General features: G+C 50.8%; 1 protein-coding gene across 4 annotated transcripts in view; it reads right to left on the bottom strand.

Moving 5' to 3' along the window:
* Positions 1-20,422, bottom strand: part of SSBP3 (single stranded DNA binding protein 3) — a 168,063-nt gene that overhangs the window by 41,428 nt on the left and 106,213 nt on the right. For all 4 annotated transcript variants that reach the window (XM_066269104.1, XM_066269106.1, XM_066269107.1 and 1 more), the window contains exon 5: positions 6,560-6,649. In XM_066269104.1, coding sequence (XP_066125201.1) covers positions 6,560-6,649 — 90 coding nt within the window. The remainder of the gene's footprint in view (positions 1-6,559; positions 6,650-20,422) is intronic.

Raw genomic sequence — 20,422 nt, 5'->3', positions numbered from 1 at the left:
GGGCTGCCCGAGAGGCTAGGCTGGACAGCCCCAGGACCACACATGGGGCCCAAAAGGGGAGAAGGCAGCTCAGACTCACAGCCTCTCACTGCCGCAGCCCCCACCTCAAAGACCCACCCAGCACGGTCTGGTGCCAGCCAAACCCTTGAGCCTCCTCTTGGCTCTGTTTCCTCCAGCTCCAACACCCACTGAGGGGCCACCAGGCTCTGGCAGGGAAGTACCGGCCCCGACACCCAGTCACCTCTCCAGCTCAGGCCCTGGCCGCCGCCGAGGGGACCAAGTCTGGATCCACACGTCCACGCTCGCCAGCCTACCAAGACCCTAGCCCCTCCAGCCACTGGTGTTCTCCCTAGGATTAGGGACTTTCCTGTGCTGCTCTGTCTTGAGGTTCAAGTCTCTTGTGTGTGTAACTCATGCTCACTGGGATCTGCCCCCTCCCCCAAGCCAGCCAGGCCTCCTGCCATTCCAAACTTGCCCTTTCACATCCCATCCCATCCTGGTGTCTTGGCACCCTGCCCCTTCCACCCCCAACTGCCTCCTGCTCAGGCCTCAGCTCAAATGTCAGCCCCCGGGGGCAGCTTTCCCAGACAGCCCCCAGGCCAGGCTGGCTGTTCTTTTTTACCTGCCCCATGGCAGTGACCTCTCCATGTAATCACTGCCTGCCTCCTCCACCAGACAGAGAGGTCCATGTCTATTCGTCAGTCTGCTGTGTGCACCAGGACTGGGTGACTAGGAGGTTCCTGTGCTCTTAGAGACCACACCTGGCCATGGGCTAGGGATAACCAACCAGCCTGGCCAGATCTCACATGGTTTAGGTGCCAGCCTCAGATTCATCAACTGTAAAATGGGGGTCTAGGCCCCTAATCACCCCCCCCCCCCCCGTAGCAGGCTTTGAAAACCACAAAAACAAGGTGGTTTAATTCTTCCCGAGTCTCCCGAGTCCCAGATTGGCCCTGGTCAGTACAGAGAAATTTCCTGTTGCAGCGGCTTCCTGGCAGGAGTGTCAGCTCACTCTGCTACTGCTGCTGCTTTCCTCTGGAGAGGAAGGCAGGAAATGGACAGAACTCGGCCCAGCTCTTAGGAACCGCCTCAGCTGCTGCACCGGCAGGTTCTCACTTTTACTGGGCTTTGACTCTCCCTGGAAACACAGCACCCCACTCCAAGGCTCACAGTACCCAGGGCTCTCTGCTAGGCACCTAATCTCTGCTTGGTTACAACCAGTGCCAAGGAGTTCACTAGTTCACTACTTCTTTGTTCAATTGGCAAGTGGTAGATATGTCTTCCCTAGAAAGATTCAAATTGGTCTCCCTCTTATTTTTCCTCGACAATCTGAGATTTAAGGGCTGAAGACGCACAGAGTCAGGGCTAAGGCTCTTCTGTGTGGGGGAACGTAAACATTCCCAGTAAGTCATCAGAGCCTTCCTAGGGCTGCTTCTCTCTGGGAGACACCCAGCTGCTTCTGCGGAAGGGGAGAAAAGCGTCCCCTATGGCCTCAATAGGAAAGGTCCAAGATCGTGTGTGCATCTCTCTCCATTTTACTCTCTGGATCATTTCTCTGGTTCCTGGGCTATATATACCCAGCACTTGCTCCTTCTCCTCTCCGGCCATAACTGACGGGAGGGTTCTCTGGAGGCAGACCTCAATGTCTTTCCAAGACAGATGGGCTCAGTGGGCAGGAATGAGGACTCATTGGAATGGGGAACATAACAACTTTTACTGCCCGCATCACAGCAGAAATTATATATATTCAGAGCAGGATGGGCTGAACTTGTGGCAAAGGAATCTGGGTCCCCCCGGGCTGTTTTTTCAAAGAAGGCAGTCATGAGCCCCATGACCTCGGCTAGGTCTCTGCAAAGCCAATGTCCATCAATGTGTTCAGCACTCAGGTCCTCGCCTCCACAGAGCCAACAGAGCTATTGCAGAGTAAGTAGTTCTGGAATGTGGAGGCATTATCCAGACCAGGCTTCCCACTGGTCCACACTCTCCAACAAGACTCGTCAACAAATGCCAGCAACCTCTCCAGCTCTGTCTCCCACTAAGCATCACCTCATTCTGGACACTGTCTCAGCCAGGGCTGTGCTGCCTCCAGGAAGCCCTCCTGAATGTCCTGTCTGAGCAAGCAGATCTCTCACTTCTTGCTACAGGATGTGGGCTTACTTACCTGTCAATCTCTCTGGTAGGCTGGGTGCTCATGTGGGCAGACTACGGTTAACTTAGTTTGGGCCTAGAGCCAAGCCCTGTGCCTTCACATGAGAGGTGGCCAATGACTGTCACAAACCACACTATCCCATCTGCCTCTGGGCCTTTGTTTCTCATCTATAAATAAGAAGTCTAGACTAGATTGGGGATGACAAATACCTAGGACACGAACTACCATTAATGTGTTCATGTTCATGGTAAACCTGGCCAGTCAGTGTCTATCAGGCCTGGACATAGCTTCAGAATCTTTCTTAACATGGTATTTTAAGCAGCCATCACTAACCAATCAGCGCTGGCACTTGGATGGAAACATTCGTTACTCTGGAGAGAAGATGGCTAGAGATGCTTTCTCCTTCCACTCTTTCCCTCTTTTTCTCTAGTCCCCCTTCTTCCTCTAGACATTCAGACCTCTACCTATACTTGGGATACTAGGAACCAGGAAGCGGGGCTTTAGATTCCCATTACAGCCGGGGTTAGTAACTTTGGGAAGGTCACCTTCCTGAGTCTCGCTTTCCCAATCAGCCGTGACTCCTCTGTAGAAACAACTATGATTGAAATGAAAGTTGCATGTCTAAAAACACTACAGAATGGAAAACAATTATTGGAATTTGAAACAAAACAAGAACAAAACAGCCTGTACCCAATGCTCCCTTCTCCGTGACCCCTGGCATCCTGCAATTCCCTAGCTCTGGACCAAGAAATCCTCATTGGACAGTGCCTCCCTTAGAACCACCTTAGGGCCAAGGAGATGGGGACCCACCCAGACCAGTGGGCCTGGTCAAAGTTAAGCTGAATTTGCCAGATGTGCAGCCCAAGTGACTTAAGCTGCATGAAAAGAAATGGCACTGCTTGATTATATAAAATCCATCTGGATCCAAAGCAGAAAATTCAAGTTGGAAGGGCCCTCAGAGACCATCTGGTCTACCCGGCTTCCTCTACCAGTGAGGAAACAAAGGCCAGAGATGGGGAGCAACCTGCCTGAGGCCACTCAGCAACTGTGTGAGCAGGTGGAAGACTAAAACAGGCCTCCTCCGCCTCTACTTCTCTGTTCCCCTCCCCACTCCGGAACCCCACCCCGGACCAGCCAAGCCTGGTCAGAATGCCAGATCTAGAGCTTTGGGGTTGGTTTGGCTCCACTCTTGGTCATGTGAGCAACACAAACTCAGTTTAAACATTTCCTGGGGCCCTAGTGCATAGCACCTTGGGGGTGCCAAGATTAAGGCAACCTTTTTACAAGGAACACACAGAATTAGAATGGCCTGGCTAAGTTCTACCATGACCCTGAGACCCCACAATATTCCCCAATATTGAGTATGGCCAGGTCCCAAACCAGCTCCCTGTCAGTCCTCAATCTGCTGCTACCAGACCCAATCTCACCCCACACGACCGAGCGGGCACTGACCACCTCGGAAACCCGAACGCTGAGTAAGAAAGAGCAAACAGGATGGAAGGCCAGACCTCTGGCCCCGGGAGCAGCCCCACAGCCAGGGAGGCAGAGGCCTGAGGAAGGGAGTCCCCTGTGTTGCTTCCTAAGGGACCAGAACGAGGGGTGGACAGCTGCTCCCTCCCACCCACCCTGGCAGTTCTAAATTTAGCACCGACTGGGGGTGGAGCCCTGACCTGAAAACTGGGACTGCCACTTTGGGAAAGGGTCTGGCTAAGGCTGGATCAGCCAACCCCAGCTGGCTCCTCAGTGCAAAGACCCTCCTACAGAAGAGCTGCCAGCCGTGGCCGCAGCCAAGCCGGGGAAGAAGTGCAGATGTTGGCAGCAGATAAAACCTTCGATACCATCTCTACTTCCCTTCTACTATCGGAGTGACCGCCTGTGAGATGAGTGAGGGCCAAGGCCAGCAATCAATAGCTAATATTTCTGTGGTGAGCCGGCCTTCTCCGGAAATGGGAAGCCACTCACTCCTGCCAGAAAGATACCCTTTCCCCTCAGCAGTGACCCAGCCCGAGGGATTCAGCATCACGGCCAGCAAAGACCCCATCCACCTTGATGGGGAAATGGTGCCCTGAGTGGGAGAGGGGTGTCGGCCCGTCACCCAGCAAGCAGAGAGGTCCGGGTACAGCGCCCTGCTCAAAGGCTCAGTCAGCTCTTGATGGTTTACCCTGACAGGAGATCAGAGAAGACCTCAAGTCAGGAAGGATCCCAAAGTCACCTCTGTGTGGCAGTGGCTGGTGGCAGCTAAATAAGGGCAAGACTCAGTCTGGACTTTCTGACCACACACTCCTGAACGTCACAGGGGAGGGCCCAAGAAGTATGTCTGGAATTAAGCCTTAACCATGAACAATTATACCAAAGCAGGAAGTAGGGAGCTGCCCACATATCAGGCAGACCTCGCCTTGCCCCAGACTCAGGCCAGAAAAATAGAAGTTAATAGCCTATTTTTAAAAATACAGCTGGTTATTGTCCACCTTTTCCCACCATCTGCATTGGACACCCAGGTGGCAGTAAACAGCTTCAACAGGGACACACCCAGGTGGAACCTGCTACCTGCGTGGGCTCCGACCACCAGGCTGGAAAGCCACCTCTGCAGTCTCTCAGGGGCATCCACAGACTCATCAGAAAGAAGTCCTCACAGACAGAACACCTATGGGAAAGACCAGCTGGCTGTGGAATGCCCTGGGTGTAGTGGCCAGAAGATGGCTGTCCCTTGGCAGGGATGACCATTTCAGATAGTAGCCCCTTGGGTTTCCCCTCTGGGAGAAAGTGAGAGACTACCTGGCTCCTTTCTTTGTTGGATCCATGGGATTCCAAAGATTTAAACATCTCACTCTTTTTCTGAAGTCTGTCCCCTCCTTCCTGATGGCTGTGGCCTTATCTCAAGCCAAACCCCAGGCAACACCTGGTCTGGTCCAACCCGGAGCCTACACACTGATCTCTGAAGCTGTATCCATTTCCACCCCTGGAACAAGACCCCAGTTTGGGCAGCATGCTAGAAACGCATACACCATGTATGGTCATCCAATGTCTTGAGCCACCACCCCTATGTCCTTCTTACTCCCCTGACCGCCATTTGGGTGGGCCACGTGCTGGTTCTATTTTCAGGGAACACACATATTTCACTGACTCCCTTCTTGTCTAGAGAGTAACATGTCCTAACCCTCCTCTCCTGGAAATTAACATCAATCAAAATGTGAAATCTTACAAAGTGGGAATAAGACTGGTGTCTTCTAACTAAGTCACCTCCCATCCTTACCATCCCTAAGAGGTATCAGTCCCATTTTTGCTCAGATACCTCCAGTGCCAGGGAGAGCTCCTGCCTCCTGTAGCCCATCCCATGTCTCACTGCTCAACACACATGGTGTGAAATTCTGGCTCCCACTGAGCACCACTGTCCTTGGACTCTGCCTTACTACTGGTCACAGTTTGGGATTCTTGGGCTTCACAGAAAAATCTTTGCCTTCTTTTCCACACAACTGTTCCTTCCATATTCTTATCTGGAAGTGCTAAGCTTGCAAAAGGCCTGGGGAACTCAGGCAGATTCTCCAACCCAGCTGCAGACAGGTTTGAAAGAATGGATGTTACACTCAAGAGCTTCGTCATAAAAGCCCCTTCCAGCCCTGCATGCCGACACCTCTTCAAGACGGCACTCCCGGTCTCAATCCGGTTTATACAGGACGAGCCCCACAGAGGGGACGGCACAGACAGAGGAGGAGCAGAGGGGGTGGCAGCCACACCCAGCCCACCTTGACAGCACAGGGTGCCCCGACAGCCCAATAAGGTGTCTTTTGGAAAAGGCCAGGCTCTTGACCAATGTGGGATCTGCTCCTGCCTTTGGCAGGGCAGAGTGTGGGCACAGATGCTCGTGGGACACCGTCTGTGATCACACTCGGAAAAAATCAAGTGGTTAACCAGAGGGAAGGGATTCTGAGACCTGCCAGGATGGTGGGGTTTTTTGTGTTTTTTAATTACGCCTAAGGCTTGTAGTTTGAACAAGCAAAGTAAACAAGGACAACGACAGCAGCAACAAAACAGAAACAAACAAAAAAAAGTTTACTTTTTTTTTTTAAGCATTTGTTAAAAAGCAGCTCCACACGGACTTGGAAGCAGCCCCACGCCGGCCTGACCAGGGGCGGCCGTGTCGCGCCTGCGAAGCGGGTGTGAGGAAAACAAACTCCAGCATGCGCAGGAGGTGTCTATTCGCCATCCCTCCTCCCCTCCTCGGTTTTTGCAGGGGTGGAAAAAGGGATGGAAAGGGAAGGGCTTGAACCAGCAAAAACAACAGTATTTAAACCATGGCAAACTGAGCTACTACCTACTCCTCTCTCTCTCTCCCTCCCTCTCTCCCTCCCACCCGGAGAGGCTGGCCTGAAATGAAAGGAGAACAGGACCAACCAAGGGCCCAGCACGTACCTGAAAGAAACCCGGCGGGATGGGGCCCCCAGGCATCCCATCATTGGGGGGAATGTTGCCAAGCACTGGGCTCGGGGCGGCGGCTGCACTCTGTGGAGACAGGAAGGCGAAGAGTTAGAGAGTCTGCATCCACAAGAAGAGACTGAGTTCTGACCCTGGCCCCCACCTCTCCTTGTCCGGCCACATCCTCCACAGACCCTCCTCAATACCACCTTTCCAGGTGTCCCTTCCTAGGCAAGTGATGACTGCAGAGCCTCCATCTCCTCATCTCCAAAATGGGCGCACAACACCCACCACTTTGCACAGGCACGCAGAGCTGCAGTGGGCGGCCAACACGCAGCAGCTGCTGTGAATGTAAGGAAGCCCCCCCCCCCCCCAGCTGCTTTGTGAAGTTCCTTCAGGGCAGGTGAGGTGCTTCATAAACGTCTGCACCCTCTCTAGAGGCTGACACGCTATACAGAGCAGAGGACCGATAAATATCCACGACGTAATGAATAAACAGACAGCCCAGCTGGGAAATGTCCCTGGAGGAGATGAGGGAGGGCAGGTGTGTTTTGGTCCCCCTCAGGGTCCTGGGTGCTGCTGTACAGGAGGTGAGCTGCACAATGTGGAGGGGGTTGTTACTCTTCCTTTTAAAGGCTGCTATTCCGGCATTTACCTGGTACATCTGCCTCAACAAATGCCTCCCAGGGGTGAGCAGACGTTGCTTGCCTCAGCCTGGCCTCCTTCCAGACAATCTGCGTCCCACCTGTTCGTGTGGTCGGCATGTCTGTGCCTGGCCCTGTGCTCACACAGGCGGGGGAGGCTGCTCAGCAAGGCACAGACCTGACCGCCCTGCCTGGGCCCGTGCCCTGCTCCTTCCCACCGATCCTAAAGCCCCCAGGTGCTCCTCCAGGAAGCCCACCTCGAGCCTCAGTGGTCCCCAAGCCCCACCAGGACTGAGAACCTGAAAACGAATCACTAATCATCTCCCAGGAGTCTGACTGTTTCTGAGACAAGTGTGAGCCACTCAGGGTCAGGAACGCCTCTCTTTCTCTTAGGAATGCCGCCTACCCATCACCACTTTGAAGAAGTCACTTCTTCCCTTTCCTCAGCCAGAAAATAGGAACCAGACAGAACTCTGGACTTCCAGCTCTGATGGAAGGAAATGAGGCAATGTGTGAATTCCACAAACACAGTGCATGCAGCAAAATGAACGGCTCTCACTGCAGCTACAACATCTGGGTTCAAGCACTGGTGCCTGCACTAGCAAGGGATGACCGTGGACAAGCCAGCTGCCCGTTTCGCACGAGTTTCCTATAACAGTAGGGTGGCTATTGTCCTGCCTGGTCATCAGGGCCACAGAGGATTAAATGAGCTGTGTTTTATAAACTGGGAAAGTTTAATAATCTAGAAGCAAGGAGGATTCGGTATGGGCACACAGTAGGTGCTTTAACAGACCCTTGGTAAAGAGAATGGGGTAGGGTTGGGCTGCCACTCTGGCCCAACATTTCAAAAGGATTCTGCCTACAGAAAAGCAAACCTTTCTGTCATTAAAGAGATTCTACAACCATCTGGTAAGGCAGCGATTTTCAACCTTTTTCATCTCGTGGCACATGTAAACTCATTGCTAAAATTCTGCAGCACACCAAAATATATATTTTTTGCCGATCTGACAAAAAAAATAGGTATAATTTTGATTTATTCACACCAGACAGCTATTGAGGTACTGGCTGTTGTCTTTTTTTTTTTTCAATTCAGTTTTATGAGAGGAGAGAAAGAGAGAGAGGAAAGAGAAAGAGAGAACAGGGGAGGAGCAGGAAGCATCAACTCCCATATGTGCCTTGACCAGACGAGCCCAGGGTTTCAAACCGGCGACCTCAGCATTCCAGGTCGACACTCTATCCACTGCGCCACCACAGGTCAGGTATCTTTTTTTTTCAATTGACAATACAGGGAAAAGAGGTCAGTGCCCCTGACTTAATAGTCAGGTCTTGCAATTTTTAAAAATTCTTGCAGCATACCAGTGTGCCTCTTGAAAATCACTGCTGTAATGCATTATAAACATCCCAAACATCACAGGTTAGGTCTCTACACCTCCCCAGGTTGGAGTCCACAGTCCTAACCAGAAGGAGAAGCTCCCCCAACCCCGGTGTTATCAGGGATGAGGGCCGCCTGGGGAATACGCCAGGTTATCCATTAGCTGCACTGTTTGCTTGTGGTTGGCAGTTCTGTGAAAATGCAACTTTTCATGATTTACAGCCAACAATTACGCCTCAGCAGCAGAACAAAAAAGTTTAAAAACAGTGGGATGAGGCAAATGTTCACCTATATTTTCTTTAAGTTCTTTCAAAGATTGGTTTTACATTTAACTCTTTCATCCTTCAGGATATCATTTTGGTAAAGAATGTAGATTTCACTCCTCAAATAGTCAATTGCCTCAGTATGCTTTTTCCCTCAGTCATTTTAAATCAGAGACAAAATTCTTACAAAGTTTGTTTCTGAGCATGTTAATTCTATCCTATGTTTCTGAGACTTCATTCTAATCATCAATTTTATAATGTGTTTTATCTCCTTTAATTCCTTTTTATTTATTTTTTTTACGAATTGATTTTAAAGAGAGAGAAAAAAGGAGGGTTAGAGAGAGGGAGGGAGGGGGAGAGGGGAAGAGGAGGAGAGAGACAGAGAAACACTGATTTGTTGTTCCACCTATCCATGCATTCATTGGCTGATCTTGTATGTATGTGCCTGACTGGGGATCGTACCTGCAACCTTGGCATATCTGAATGATGCTCTACCGAGTTACCTGGCCACAGCTCCTTAAATTATTATTATTATTTTTTTTAATTAAAAGAGAGGCAGGAGGCAGAGACAGACTCTCGCATGCGCCCCAACTGGGATCCACCCAGCAAGCCCCCTATGATGCTCTGCCCATCTGGGACCACTGCTCCATTGCTCAGCAATCAAGCTATTTTAGCACCTGAGCCAAGACCATGGAGCCATCCTCAGCACCTGGGGCCAAGTTTGCTTGAACCATTCCAGCCATGGCTGCAGGGGGTGGCGGGAGAAAAAGAGTGATGGGAGGGGTGGAGAAGCAGATGGTCACTTCTCCTATGTTCCCTGACTGGGAATCAAACTCAGGACTTCCATACACCAGGCCAACGCTCTACTGCTGAGCCAACCAGCCAGGGCCCCTTTAATTCTTTAATAGAAGTTTCCTTGCTTATTATCCCTCCAAACTTCAGATCATTTACCTCCCTCCCAAAAGAAAAAAATTCTTATATACAGTGGTGGGCAAAAATGGATTTAATTATGAGTATGAGAAATACAGAGTTTATTCTTGTATTATTACTTATTTATTAATTATTTATGTTCTTATCATCATTATTATTATTTTGTACCCTTACTTATGATTTATCTTTAGTTAATGATGGTTTAGTAATTGAACCAATGACCAGTGGATACTTAAACCTACTTTTGTCCATCCCTATTTATCAAAATGCAAAGGAGAGCCAACATCTTTCCAAAAGAGAGGCATGCTTCCAGGACATGGTCTCTCGTCAGTTGGTCACATCTTCATTGAAGTCGACCAGTCAAGCAGGGTGGGTGGACTAACAAGGACAACGATTAGAAAGAAGGTAGGTGGCAGCAGGCTATTACTCTGGGAAAACCAAAACCCTCTTTTGTGGAACTGACTTGTTCTTGGGATGAGGATGAGCAAGACGGAGCCCCTACCGTGGGGTGCAAAGGAAGGCCCAGCCCCAGGGGGAGTGGATGGTGGGAGCCATCTGGCCTGGTGCTCAGAAAAGGCCAGTGCTTCCACACCATCTCTCCCTGAACCCCCAAGGTAGTCTTCTGAGGTAGATACAAGCACCCCCACTTTACAGATGAGGAAACAGACATCTGTGCAGAGAGCAGGCACAAGGCAACCCTTTTCCATATCTTCTTAAGAGCACAGACCTACTCTTCCTCAGCCTTCGACTTAGAAACAAGGCTTTGTTTTTAGACAAAGATCTGGACAGCTTCACAAATTAAATTCTTTAAGTCAGCATTTATCTATCATAGTACAAAACACACCCCTATTTTAGAACATGACAAAGTAAAAGAAAATTAGTCACTGTATTTTGTTAAATAATGTCATGAACACTTACCCCTACTGCAATTAAGTGGTCAAAGAAAACAACTTATTTTTAAACTGAACCCATTATTAATATAGATGTATCATTATTTAACCAATTTAATCAACAGGAATGACATACGTGGTTGCTAACCTGGTGATTGCAGACTGGTATCTCTTTGGTATTTTCATTTATCTCTTGGATCTCAACCTTTTGAAATGGTTTACACTGGCCATCTGTAGATCTACTTTTATGGTAGAATATTCATGCCCTTTGCTATTTGGGTATGTGACTTTTTTCCCTTAGTGATATTGAAGAGCTCCTTATGAATATAACATAAAGACAGCTTGTAATTTTTTTTTAAAAAAACCTTTTAAATGAAAACTTGAACCTGAGAGCATGACGTATCCCCTTACTCCGAGGTCTTGTTTACTCCAAAATCAGCAATGAGTCAGTGGTTCTAGGAACTGGGGGGGGGGGGGGGGGTCGTCGGTCCACAGTCTTCTGAATATCAGCGCTGGGGTGACCACAGTTCTAGTGAGTGGACTGTGTAATTCTCTGACACCTGGGTGGAGTGTGAACCTCTGCTACCCTTCAATAAAAGGAAGACCTAAGGTGGCAGGAAGCTGAGGAGATGATTTTTATCATTTAAAGCCTCTTCTAACAGCAAAATTAAGTAGTCTGCAGTGCTTAAATCTGTGTCCTGAATTATGACAGCTATTGCTATTCTTTGATTATAAAGTGAAAAATGTGTGAATAATGCAAAACTTTCCAAAGGGCAGAAAATCATAAAGAAGCAAACAAAAAGCAGCAATTGGTGATGAAGGGTGACAAAAGGGTTAAGAAACAACCGTTTCTCACAAAACCGAATCCAAGGAACGCCCCCCACCACATCTATCAACGTGACACTGCCCTAACCCCACACTTGGACAGCAAGAGCTGTTTTAGTTATCTCTGAGACCCAGCAAAATATAAGGCATACAGCAGGTATTCAATAAATGATTATGACTTTTATTATTCAAAGACCTGCTCACCCTGGCCGGCCATCTCAAGCCAGGCCTTTCCAGATTGCGAGGAATCAGCCTCTCCCTGTGGTTTCCAACTTTGAGTTAGAGTTCCATTAAGGCACTCAGCAAAATGTCTCTTGAGTTTTCTCTAAAAACACAAAACCCCCGACATTCACTGAGGCCTACAAGCAGGCCAGGGCAGAGGTAGGTGCACGGGACAGAAGTCCCCCACTGGAGCAGGAGAGGAAGAGTGAGATCCCCCCACCCCACCCCACCCCACCCCACCACGGGCTCAGTCCTAGCTGGGACCCCACGGACAAGTTCTTTCTTACTCTGGGCCTCAGTTTTCCCACATGTCCAATGGAGGAATCAGAGATGACTTCTAGCATCCTTCTTCCAAGTCCCCCCCACCCCACCCCCTGCTCACAACCCAGAAGGGTAGCGAACTGGAAAGTGCAGCTCCTGTATGAACAGGAAGACAATCTTCCAGAGGACCTGGCACTTTAAGAGTCCTCTGTGCATTCTAGGATACTTGGGAGTTCAAAGACTGAAAACCACCCATGAACCTATCTCTTACTGGAGCCTGCTGATAGCCGCTGAAGACATCTGGGCTCCCCTGCGCAGGGCCTCCTCACTGGCCTCTATCCATACAGGCACGCATACATACACGGACTAAACAGGCAGAATCCCATCAGACGTGCAGTTTGGTAATGCACGCATTTTTACTAAACTAACTTAAAATTCTTCCTAAATAAAAAACAGGCCTTGCAGGGTGGTGAGGCCCATTCCAGCCAGCTGCCTCCTCTAAGCCTCCTGGGTAGAGTCAACTGGAAAAGTCCAAGGTGCCTTCAGACAACTGCCTGAAGCTCTGAAAGTATTTTAGTTTTGTTCACAGCCAGGAAGACTTCCAGGAGGGCTGACTCCACAACTTTCTCCCTAAAGAGGGTTTTCAGGATTCCAGGGTGGTTCCACAGCCACTGGCCATCCGTGTGTATTCCCAACACACCAGCTAGTTTCACGGGGGCCACTCCTACTCCTGGTACCCTCGCTGCCCAGATCTGGTTTTCAGAATTGCGGGGTACCTGAACACCTTCCCTACCCCAGAGTGCATACTCTTCCCCCCCCCCCCCCAGGGGGAGAAGCAGGGTGGAGCCTGGGCTGCAGGAGCTGAGTGACTGCAGACCCTTGAAAGCTGTGCTGAGGAACTTGGACTTGCTGCTCTAGGCAACAGGGACAAATTCTAAACAGAAGAGAGTGGCTTCCAAGATCCCAACCTTACCCAGTACCAAGCATCCCAATGAATCACCCACAAACCTTCCAATACCAGAGAACCCAAGGCTCCAAGAACAAATAAGACTTAGCAAGCCCTGGATGTGGGGCTGGGCCCTTTCCTCACACTGCGCAGCGCAGTAAGGCCCCTGTAGAGCAGTGGTCCCCAACCTTTTTAGGGCCACAGACCAGTTTAATATCAGAAAATATTTTCACGGACCGGCCTTTAGGGTGGGACGGATAAATGTATCACGTGACCAAGACAAGCGTCAAGAGTGAGTCTTAGATGGATGTAACAAAGGGAATCTGGTCATTTTTAAAAAATAAAACATCGTTCAGACTTAAATATAAATAAAATGGAAATAATGTAAGTTATTATTCTTTCTCTGCGGACTGGTACCAAATGGCCCACGAACCGGTACTAGTCCGCAGCCCGGGTGTTGGGGACCACTGCTGTAGAGGAACCAAGAGACAGCTCTTAGGAGTCTGCCATCTAGTATTATAGTAGCTCATGACAGGTGACAAGCATTCAAGCATCCATCAAGTGAGGGTCCAGGGGATGGTCCCTACAGTGTTATTTTCCAGCCTCACCCTGAGCACCCCAGTTATCCTCAACTCGAAATCTAGCATGAGATCCCCTGAACCCATTTTTACTGTTTTGAAAATGGATCTATGCCCATGAAGGTCCTGGAAAACTGAAAAACAAATGCTCAAAGTAAACCTCGGAACTCCTGCCAGGTTGGCCAACCCCTCCTGACTGATTTACAAGGCTGCAAAATGGAACTTTGTTCTGCAAATCCCCTCCCTCCCCGCCCCACCCCAATGCTCAGGCCTCAGCAGGCATGTAGCAGCATGGGGCCCACATGGGAAACCACCAAGTGCGGGCTTCCCTGACTGAAACTCAACACAGGCCACAGGCCAAGCACCCAGGACGCCGGGGTACGTGGGCTGGTTGTGCAGAAATGGAGGTCACAAAGGGGAGTGAGGACACTCCTGCACCGACTACACAAGAAGGACAAGTGAGAAACAAAGGCTTCTGAGTGATGCGCATGTCCAGGAGAGAGGGATGTTTGCACTGGTGTCATCGAGACAGAGCCTTCAGCATTCTGTGCAGCATATTAGAGTGACCTGGGTCCACCTGGGCCAAGTTCCTAGAGGGGATTTTAGCAGCATCAACAAACTGAAGAGAAAGCTGAGGAGATAGAGAGAATGGAAGGAATGGCATCACCCAGACACAAAGGCCAAGACCGAGAGAGCGGGGCCCAAAGAGGGAAAGATATGGGAAGAGGCCTCTGGCTTTTATGCACAGACCACAGAGGAGAATCCGTTTTGGAGAACGGGGACTCTAATTCTGCAGTGTGGAGAAGACACAGGGCTGTTGCTACGTGAAGAGACAGAACCAGCTGGTGTTAAAAATAGGTTCATCAGATGACTCACAGGAGTGAGCGACACAGGATCCCTGCCTCCAAATAGCCAGGGGGCTGTCACATGGAAGGAGGACGTGCTCTCCCAGACCCAAGGGACAGCCTGAGTCCAGCAGTCAATGCTCCAGCCTCCCCAAAAGCTTCTCCAGGTCAGAGCAGTAGGATGAGCTGCCTCGGGAAGCAGTGGGTTAGCTACGGTAACAGGGTAGAGCTCACAATTGGGACGTGACACAAAGTGGGTTTGATCTCCACTCGGCCACATCAGAGCCATGCTGACTGTCTCAGCCCAGTCTCCTCCCTGGCTGAAGGGGGAGCCACAGTACCTAGCACTGCCTGTTGCCTCCTGGGAATTACATGAGCTAAGACCCCTGAACTGAGGGTCAGGATATCATTCCAGCTAGAACCCACCTATTGTGTGACTCAGACAAACCTTCCTGTGCTCTGTTCAGCTCTAGACCAGGCAACTGAGACCCTGCTGCTTCAAGGAAACAGTGGGTTCCACACTGAGCTCTTAGCCCAGCTACCTGAAAAAGGACCACAGGTGGGCAAAAAGAGCCCCAACCAGCCACAGGCAGGCCATTAGGCCCAAGTGAGGGCTGTCCAGACACCAGAGCTTTTCCCCAAAGGTCCCATCTCATTCAGTCACCTGGAGTGAGAGGATGAATGCAGGAACACAGAGAGGGAATGCAAAGAGAAGCTACCAATTTCACAGACCGGGAGAGAGGGAAGGGGGTACTATTTACTCCTCAATGTCCCCGGGAAGATGCCACTCCTGTAAGAAAACTGAGGCACAGAGAAGTCTATTATTCTAAGTGACTCTTACTTTAGTCTACCTCTGTCCCTGCACCCCATACCTTGGGTTCAAGAAACCCAAATAGCAGTGCCTTCCCCCACCCTCCACACCCTGAAGTTCTCAGTTCTGTGTGCTTTTTGACGCTTATGAGAAGAAACAATGGACAGGTCACTACAAACATAAGGAATGCACAGTGCATTCTCTGTGTTTGGCATCATCTGTGTCTTGCTCTTCCCTAAGTAGAACGACCTCCTGAGGTGGGTGGGTGGGTGCGTGTGAGTGAGCGCATGTGCATGTACATGCATGCACAAGATCCTACTGAACAGTCCATTGGCTCTAACTGGCAAATTACCCTGGGAGGAGAAGGAGAAACAAGGTAGGTGGGAGCTTACGCGGGTTACGAGTGCTTTACACATGCCGGATGCATTCAGCAAACACTGGCTCCTGGGCTGTCCAGGATGCTGTGCCTGCCGGGGCAGGGGATGAGAGGCAGGGCTCTGCCCTCAAGGTCTCAGGCATGGAATGAGTCTCGATGACAGAGAACTGAGGGATGGGGAAGGTGCTCTGGGCGGGCACTGTGAGGCGAGGATTAGGGGGATCAGCAAGGCTTTATGGAAGAGGTGGCACTCAAGCCAGGGCCTTAAAGGATGGCAGGACTCGAAGATGCAGGAGGTGATACAGACATGAGAGATTACTGCTGTCATCTTAACCCTCCCTGAAAACCAGGCCCTCTGACAGCTTCTCCTTCAGAGCAAATCCCACCAGGCCTCAGCCTTCACTAGGGCTTCACCCCACCTCTGCTTTACATGGCGGGCTGGGGCTTCCTCTCGTCCCCTCCCACAACAAGAGGGGGCTTGTCCACAGAAGGGGCGCCGCTCCCCACCCTAGTCTGAGAAGGCAGCACGCAGACTCAGCGAGCCCAGCTCACCTCAGCAGCTTTTCCCACTTCTGTCCCCAATTCACCTGACAACCCAGCAGGGAATACAGATGAGAAAACGGAGGCTCTTGGATGTCAAAGGACTTGTCCATGGTGACACAGTTTGGCATGGGCAGAACTGGAAGTCCAGTCCAGGTCTGCTAGAACCAGAGCCTGGCTCTTAGCTGTGCCCAGGCTTCTCAGTGTATGTTTTGAAACTGATGCTTGAAGGCGGCCACCCAGGGCTCTCCTTTCCTGGGCTCTCTGGATTCGAGGCCCAGCCCTCCCGTGTTCCAGGAGCTGGGGTTCTCGGGCACCTCACTTTACCTTTCCGAGTCCTTAATCGTCACCTGAGAGTAGGGGGCTCTCTACCCTCTGCGGGGTGTGGGGAACTTAATTAGGACTCAGGTTAGGGGCTCAGCAAACAGAAGCCTCTGAGCCGGCGACACAGCACCAGGCAGGTGACAGACACGCTTACTTTTTACGATCCCGTGAACACAGAGGAGGGCGGGCGGGGAACGCAAGGGACCAGGCTGTTGGAAGACAGCGTCCTCTGCTTGACAGAAGCCCTTCTTCTGAGGAGCGGCCTCTCCCTACCACATGTTAGGAAAATACCATTTCTTTTTTAAGACATGAAAAAAAGGCACACCCCTGTCCGAGTATTTCTACGAGAAAGAGGAACTAGCTTCCCTGTGCCGAGAGGCCATGGTCACCATCCCCCAGGCCCTGCCTATCCATCCAAGGAAGCATCCGGCTTCTTCTGGGAATTGGATCAAAGGGCACCGTTTGTGTAAGAGGTGGAGCCCCGTGTAATTAATACCTGGTTATACCCTGGATGCCAGCCAGGGCGCCCTCCTCCGTGTGCAAACACCTCCCCAGCTGGACTACAGAGCTACACGGCACAGGTCCCAGGCGTGTACACGCAAGACATGGGAGATTAAGGGCTGGAGGTGCCCCCACAAATGAACAGTGCAAAGTGGATCAACAGCACGCTATTTGTACAACGTTGATTTTCTTCTTAAAGAGAGATGAGCTTCAGGCCCCGGTTTACACCATTAGCAAAACACACACACACACACACACACACACACACACACGCACGCACACCTTCTCACAGTCTTAAAGGAGCTACTTACAACTGCAAACATGTCATAGTAGGCCAGTGACAGCTCCTTAACAAGAACACTGGCAGTTGCTTCTGGAGAGTGGAAAACTCCCTGGCGTGGACCCGCACACACGCTTAGTTCCAATGACAACTTAATCCTGCCAGGACTGAGGTGTGCAGAGAACAAAAAAAAGCTGCCTGCTTCTAGAAACTCCCCCCCCCCCAAGTTTAAAAGAAATCGTTGGAGGCATGGCTCTCAGAATATCTTTCAAGAATGGGAGTCCACACTGCTCAGCTGGCACCCAAGTTAGTGGGGACAGGGTCACTTCCCTCAGCTCACCCTCTGCCGCGGCGGACGGATGTGCACAGTATGTTAAGTTCACCGGAGTCCCCAGCTAGCGGAGCAGGGAAGTATACACTTGGCCAAGGAGGGGTGTATAGATGAAGGGGCCAGGAACCCCAGAGTGCTCTTGATGGGTCAGGAGCCAGCCAGCAGCCTACTGCCGTGGGTTGCAGGGTTGGACGCATAGGCTCAGAGCTGAGCAGATGCCACCTAAGCCTTTAAAGCATGCACTAATTGCACTAATTTAGCTAACAGTCTCTGTTTCGTCCCCCACCCTGGTCAACCAGCATCCTCTGGTACTGCTGGAGAGATGCAAGCTGCTGGCTTTAGTGTTATTTTGTCAGCCATTAAACGATTCATCGGAGTCATTAATTGATTTATTACTGCTGCCTGCTCAGAGGGTTTAGCAAATAAAGAATGATGTAGGTCACAATGCAGAGGAAATTGGACCAAACAATGCCATGAGAAGCTAGGCACTTAAGAGTCCGCCACTGTCCATTCAGGTGGCCCTCCACACCCAGCTATCAGATGGAGGGCGGTGTAGCTGGCTCTCCTGCCTGAAATCCGGGTGCCAGCCTGCCTCCCACTCAAGGCACCAGCGTTGCCAGAGATGTAGAAGGCAGAGAACCTTGTCTGGAGGCCTCTGGCAGCCGGCTCTCAGGCACCTGCCAGGCCCAGTCACTAGCAACTGAGTCTGTACAAGGGCTAGAGAAAGCTATACCTGTCCACCAGTGTGTGCTGGACTGCTATGGCTGAACTTGTGTCTCAGTACTCCCGGGCACCAAGGAGGTTAGGGACCACCCCCCATCCGCACCCGCATCCACATCCCCATTAAGGGCTCTTGCTCCTCTGAAGGTAACATGCTCTGGGTACAGACCCCCTCTCTCCCTGCACTGCCTACAGGAGTGGTAGGGTAAGCAATAGCTGGTAGTGACAGGTGCCTCCCAGTGCCTGGTCTTGAGTACTCATCTCTGATCCTCTCAACAGTCCTACGGTGTGGGTGGCATTATCACCCCTATGTTGAAGAGAAGAAAACTGAAGCTCCGCTCTGGGGGCTGACCTGCCCACAGTAACAAACAGGTCAGATACTGGCAGCCCTGGGATTTGAACCTAGGCCTACCTGACTTCAAAGTCCACATTTCTTCCCCTCTACCAAACTCTGTAGCTGACACAAAAGAATGATAATCCCAACAAAACCCAGCAGGTGATCAAGAGCAGCTCCAGGTGCCTCATTCATAAAATGACATGGTTAAAGTGGGGGGCCCTGAAACTACAGGGAGGAGTGAGACTGCACAACTCAGCGCCTTCTACCTAAAGCCCCGGCTGCCCTGGCCCACTGCGATGCTGATGGGCTGGTGGCACAGCCAGCACACGTCATGCGGCCTCATGCCCCCTTCCTCCTGAGAAGGCTCCTTGTCCTGGGAGCGAGCCCGCCCAAGGTTTCCCCTGCTGCCCTACCTGCCCTTCAAGCCCAGCCAAAACACAGCAGGTCCAGGAAGCCTTCCAGGACTAGGCCAGGCAGCCAGTAGATACACAACGGTCCGCTGCACTGGGTCAGACCAGAGAGAAGTAATCCCCTTCCCTCCCTGCTCCCAGTCCCTGGGTTCTGAGCAAACATGAGGGAGTGGTATTGACATGGGGGAAACAAAATGGTTATTTTACAGAAAAGTGAACACCCCCAACAGGAGGATTAACTGGTCACATATATTTGTGTGTGTCTGTGTGTGTGTGCGCACACGTGTATTTGTGGGAGTGTGTGGGTTTCTGTCTCTGAAGCAAGAAAGGTAATAGCTCTGGTACCTAGTGTCCCCAAGGAACCCAACACAAGTGGTCTGGTTGACTCAAATTCTGTGATCACAGGTATCAGCTCCTGAAAGACACATCACACCTTCATCCAATCCAGTGGCACCTAGAACAGAGCCCACCCAGCAAGCCCTCAGGGAGTGACTGACTCTACGTTTGCTCCACAAGTGATGCACAGGGGCTGCAGAGGTGGGCCAAGTGTCTACCAAGGACAAGCCCCGCCCTGCAGAGCCGTCTGTACCTGCTGGTCTGGCCAGAGAGGCGGGCAAGGTGGGCTGCCCTTCAGAGATCCCCGCCAAGAGGTCCACAGATATTTGTTGGGTGTCTCCCAGGCACACAACACAGGGCTTTCTTGTTAGTATCCCCCAAGAATGGGTCCAAAGCGTCCTAGGACACATATCCTTTAGGATCCTGGTGAGGAACCTGCTAAAGGGGCGGGGCCAAGAGTCCAAACTGAAAGGACCAGAGACCACCTGACTGCTCCAAGGCCTCTGAGGGGACAGGGCAGTTCATCTTCTAAGACTCAGACCCAACCCTGGCTTCTGAAACAGACAGGGATTTCCCACAGAGGTGTTCTGCTCCTACCGCCTCCCTCCATCAATCCGCACGGTATTAAAAGCAAAAGGAAGGTCTTTATAGCTTCATGGTTTCTTACCAATTAGATTCCTTAAGTGCTACTAGAAAAAAACAACCTATTCTTACTTACATATATTAGTACTCTTAGCTAACTTACAAGGCCTTCCTTTCACCCATATTTAATTGATGAATATGCCCAACCACCCTCTGAAACACTCTCCTCCACTCTCTCCCCCTGGGTGTTAACTTCATCCTTTATGTGTTCCTCATCACAGCACTTGTCACATCTGACTGTTAATTCCTTATTAAACTAGCCAGCTGTCTTCCCAGGGATAGGGGCAGGAATGGTGTGCAAAGCACAGAGAAGGTGCTGGCTCAGTAAATATTTTCTGGGTGAATCAAGTCCTTGCACAAATCCTGCTTTTCTAGAACAGTCACCAAGTCTAAAAGATCAAATTCAAAGACTAGCTAACTCAGTCAACTACTAACTTACAGTTTGGCTATATCTATAAAACTATTGCATCCCCTCC

The sequence above is a fragment of the Saccopteryx bilineata genome, chromosome 3, assembly GCF_036850765.1.
Source record: "Saccopteryx bilineata isolate mSacBil1 chromosome 3, mSacBil1_pri_phased_curated, whole genome shotgun sequence".
Classification (NCBI taxonomy): Eukaryota; Metazoa; Chordata; class Mammalia; order Chiroptera; family Emballonuridae; genus Saccopteryx; species Saccopteryx bilineata.
The sequence above is the reverse complement of the archived record's forward strand: the minus strand, read 5'-3'. Positions and strand labels throughout refer to the sequence as shown.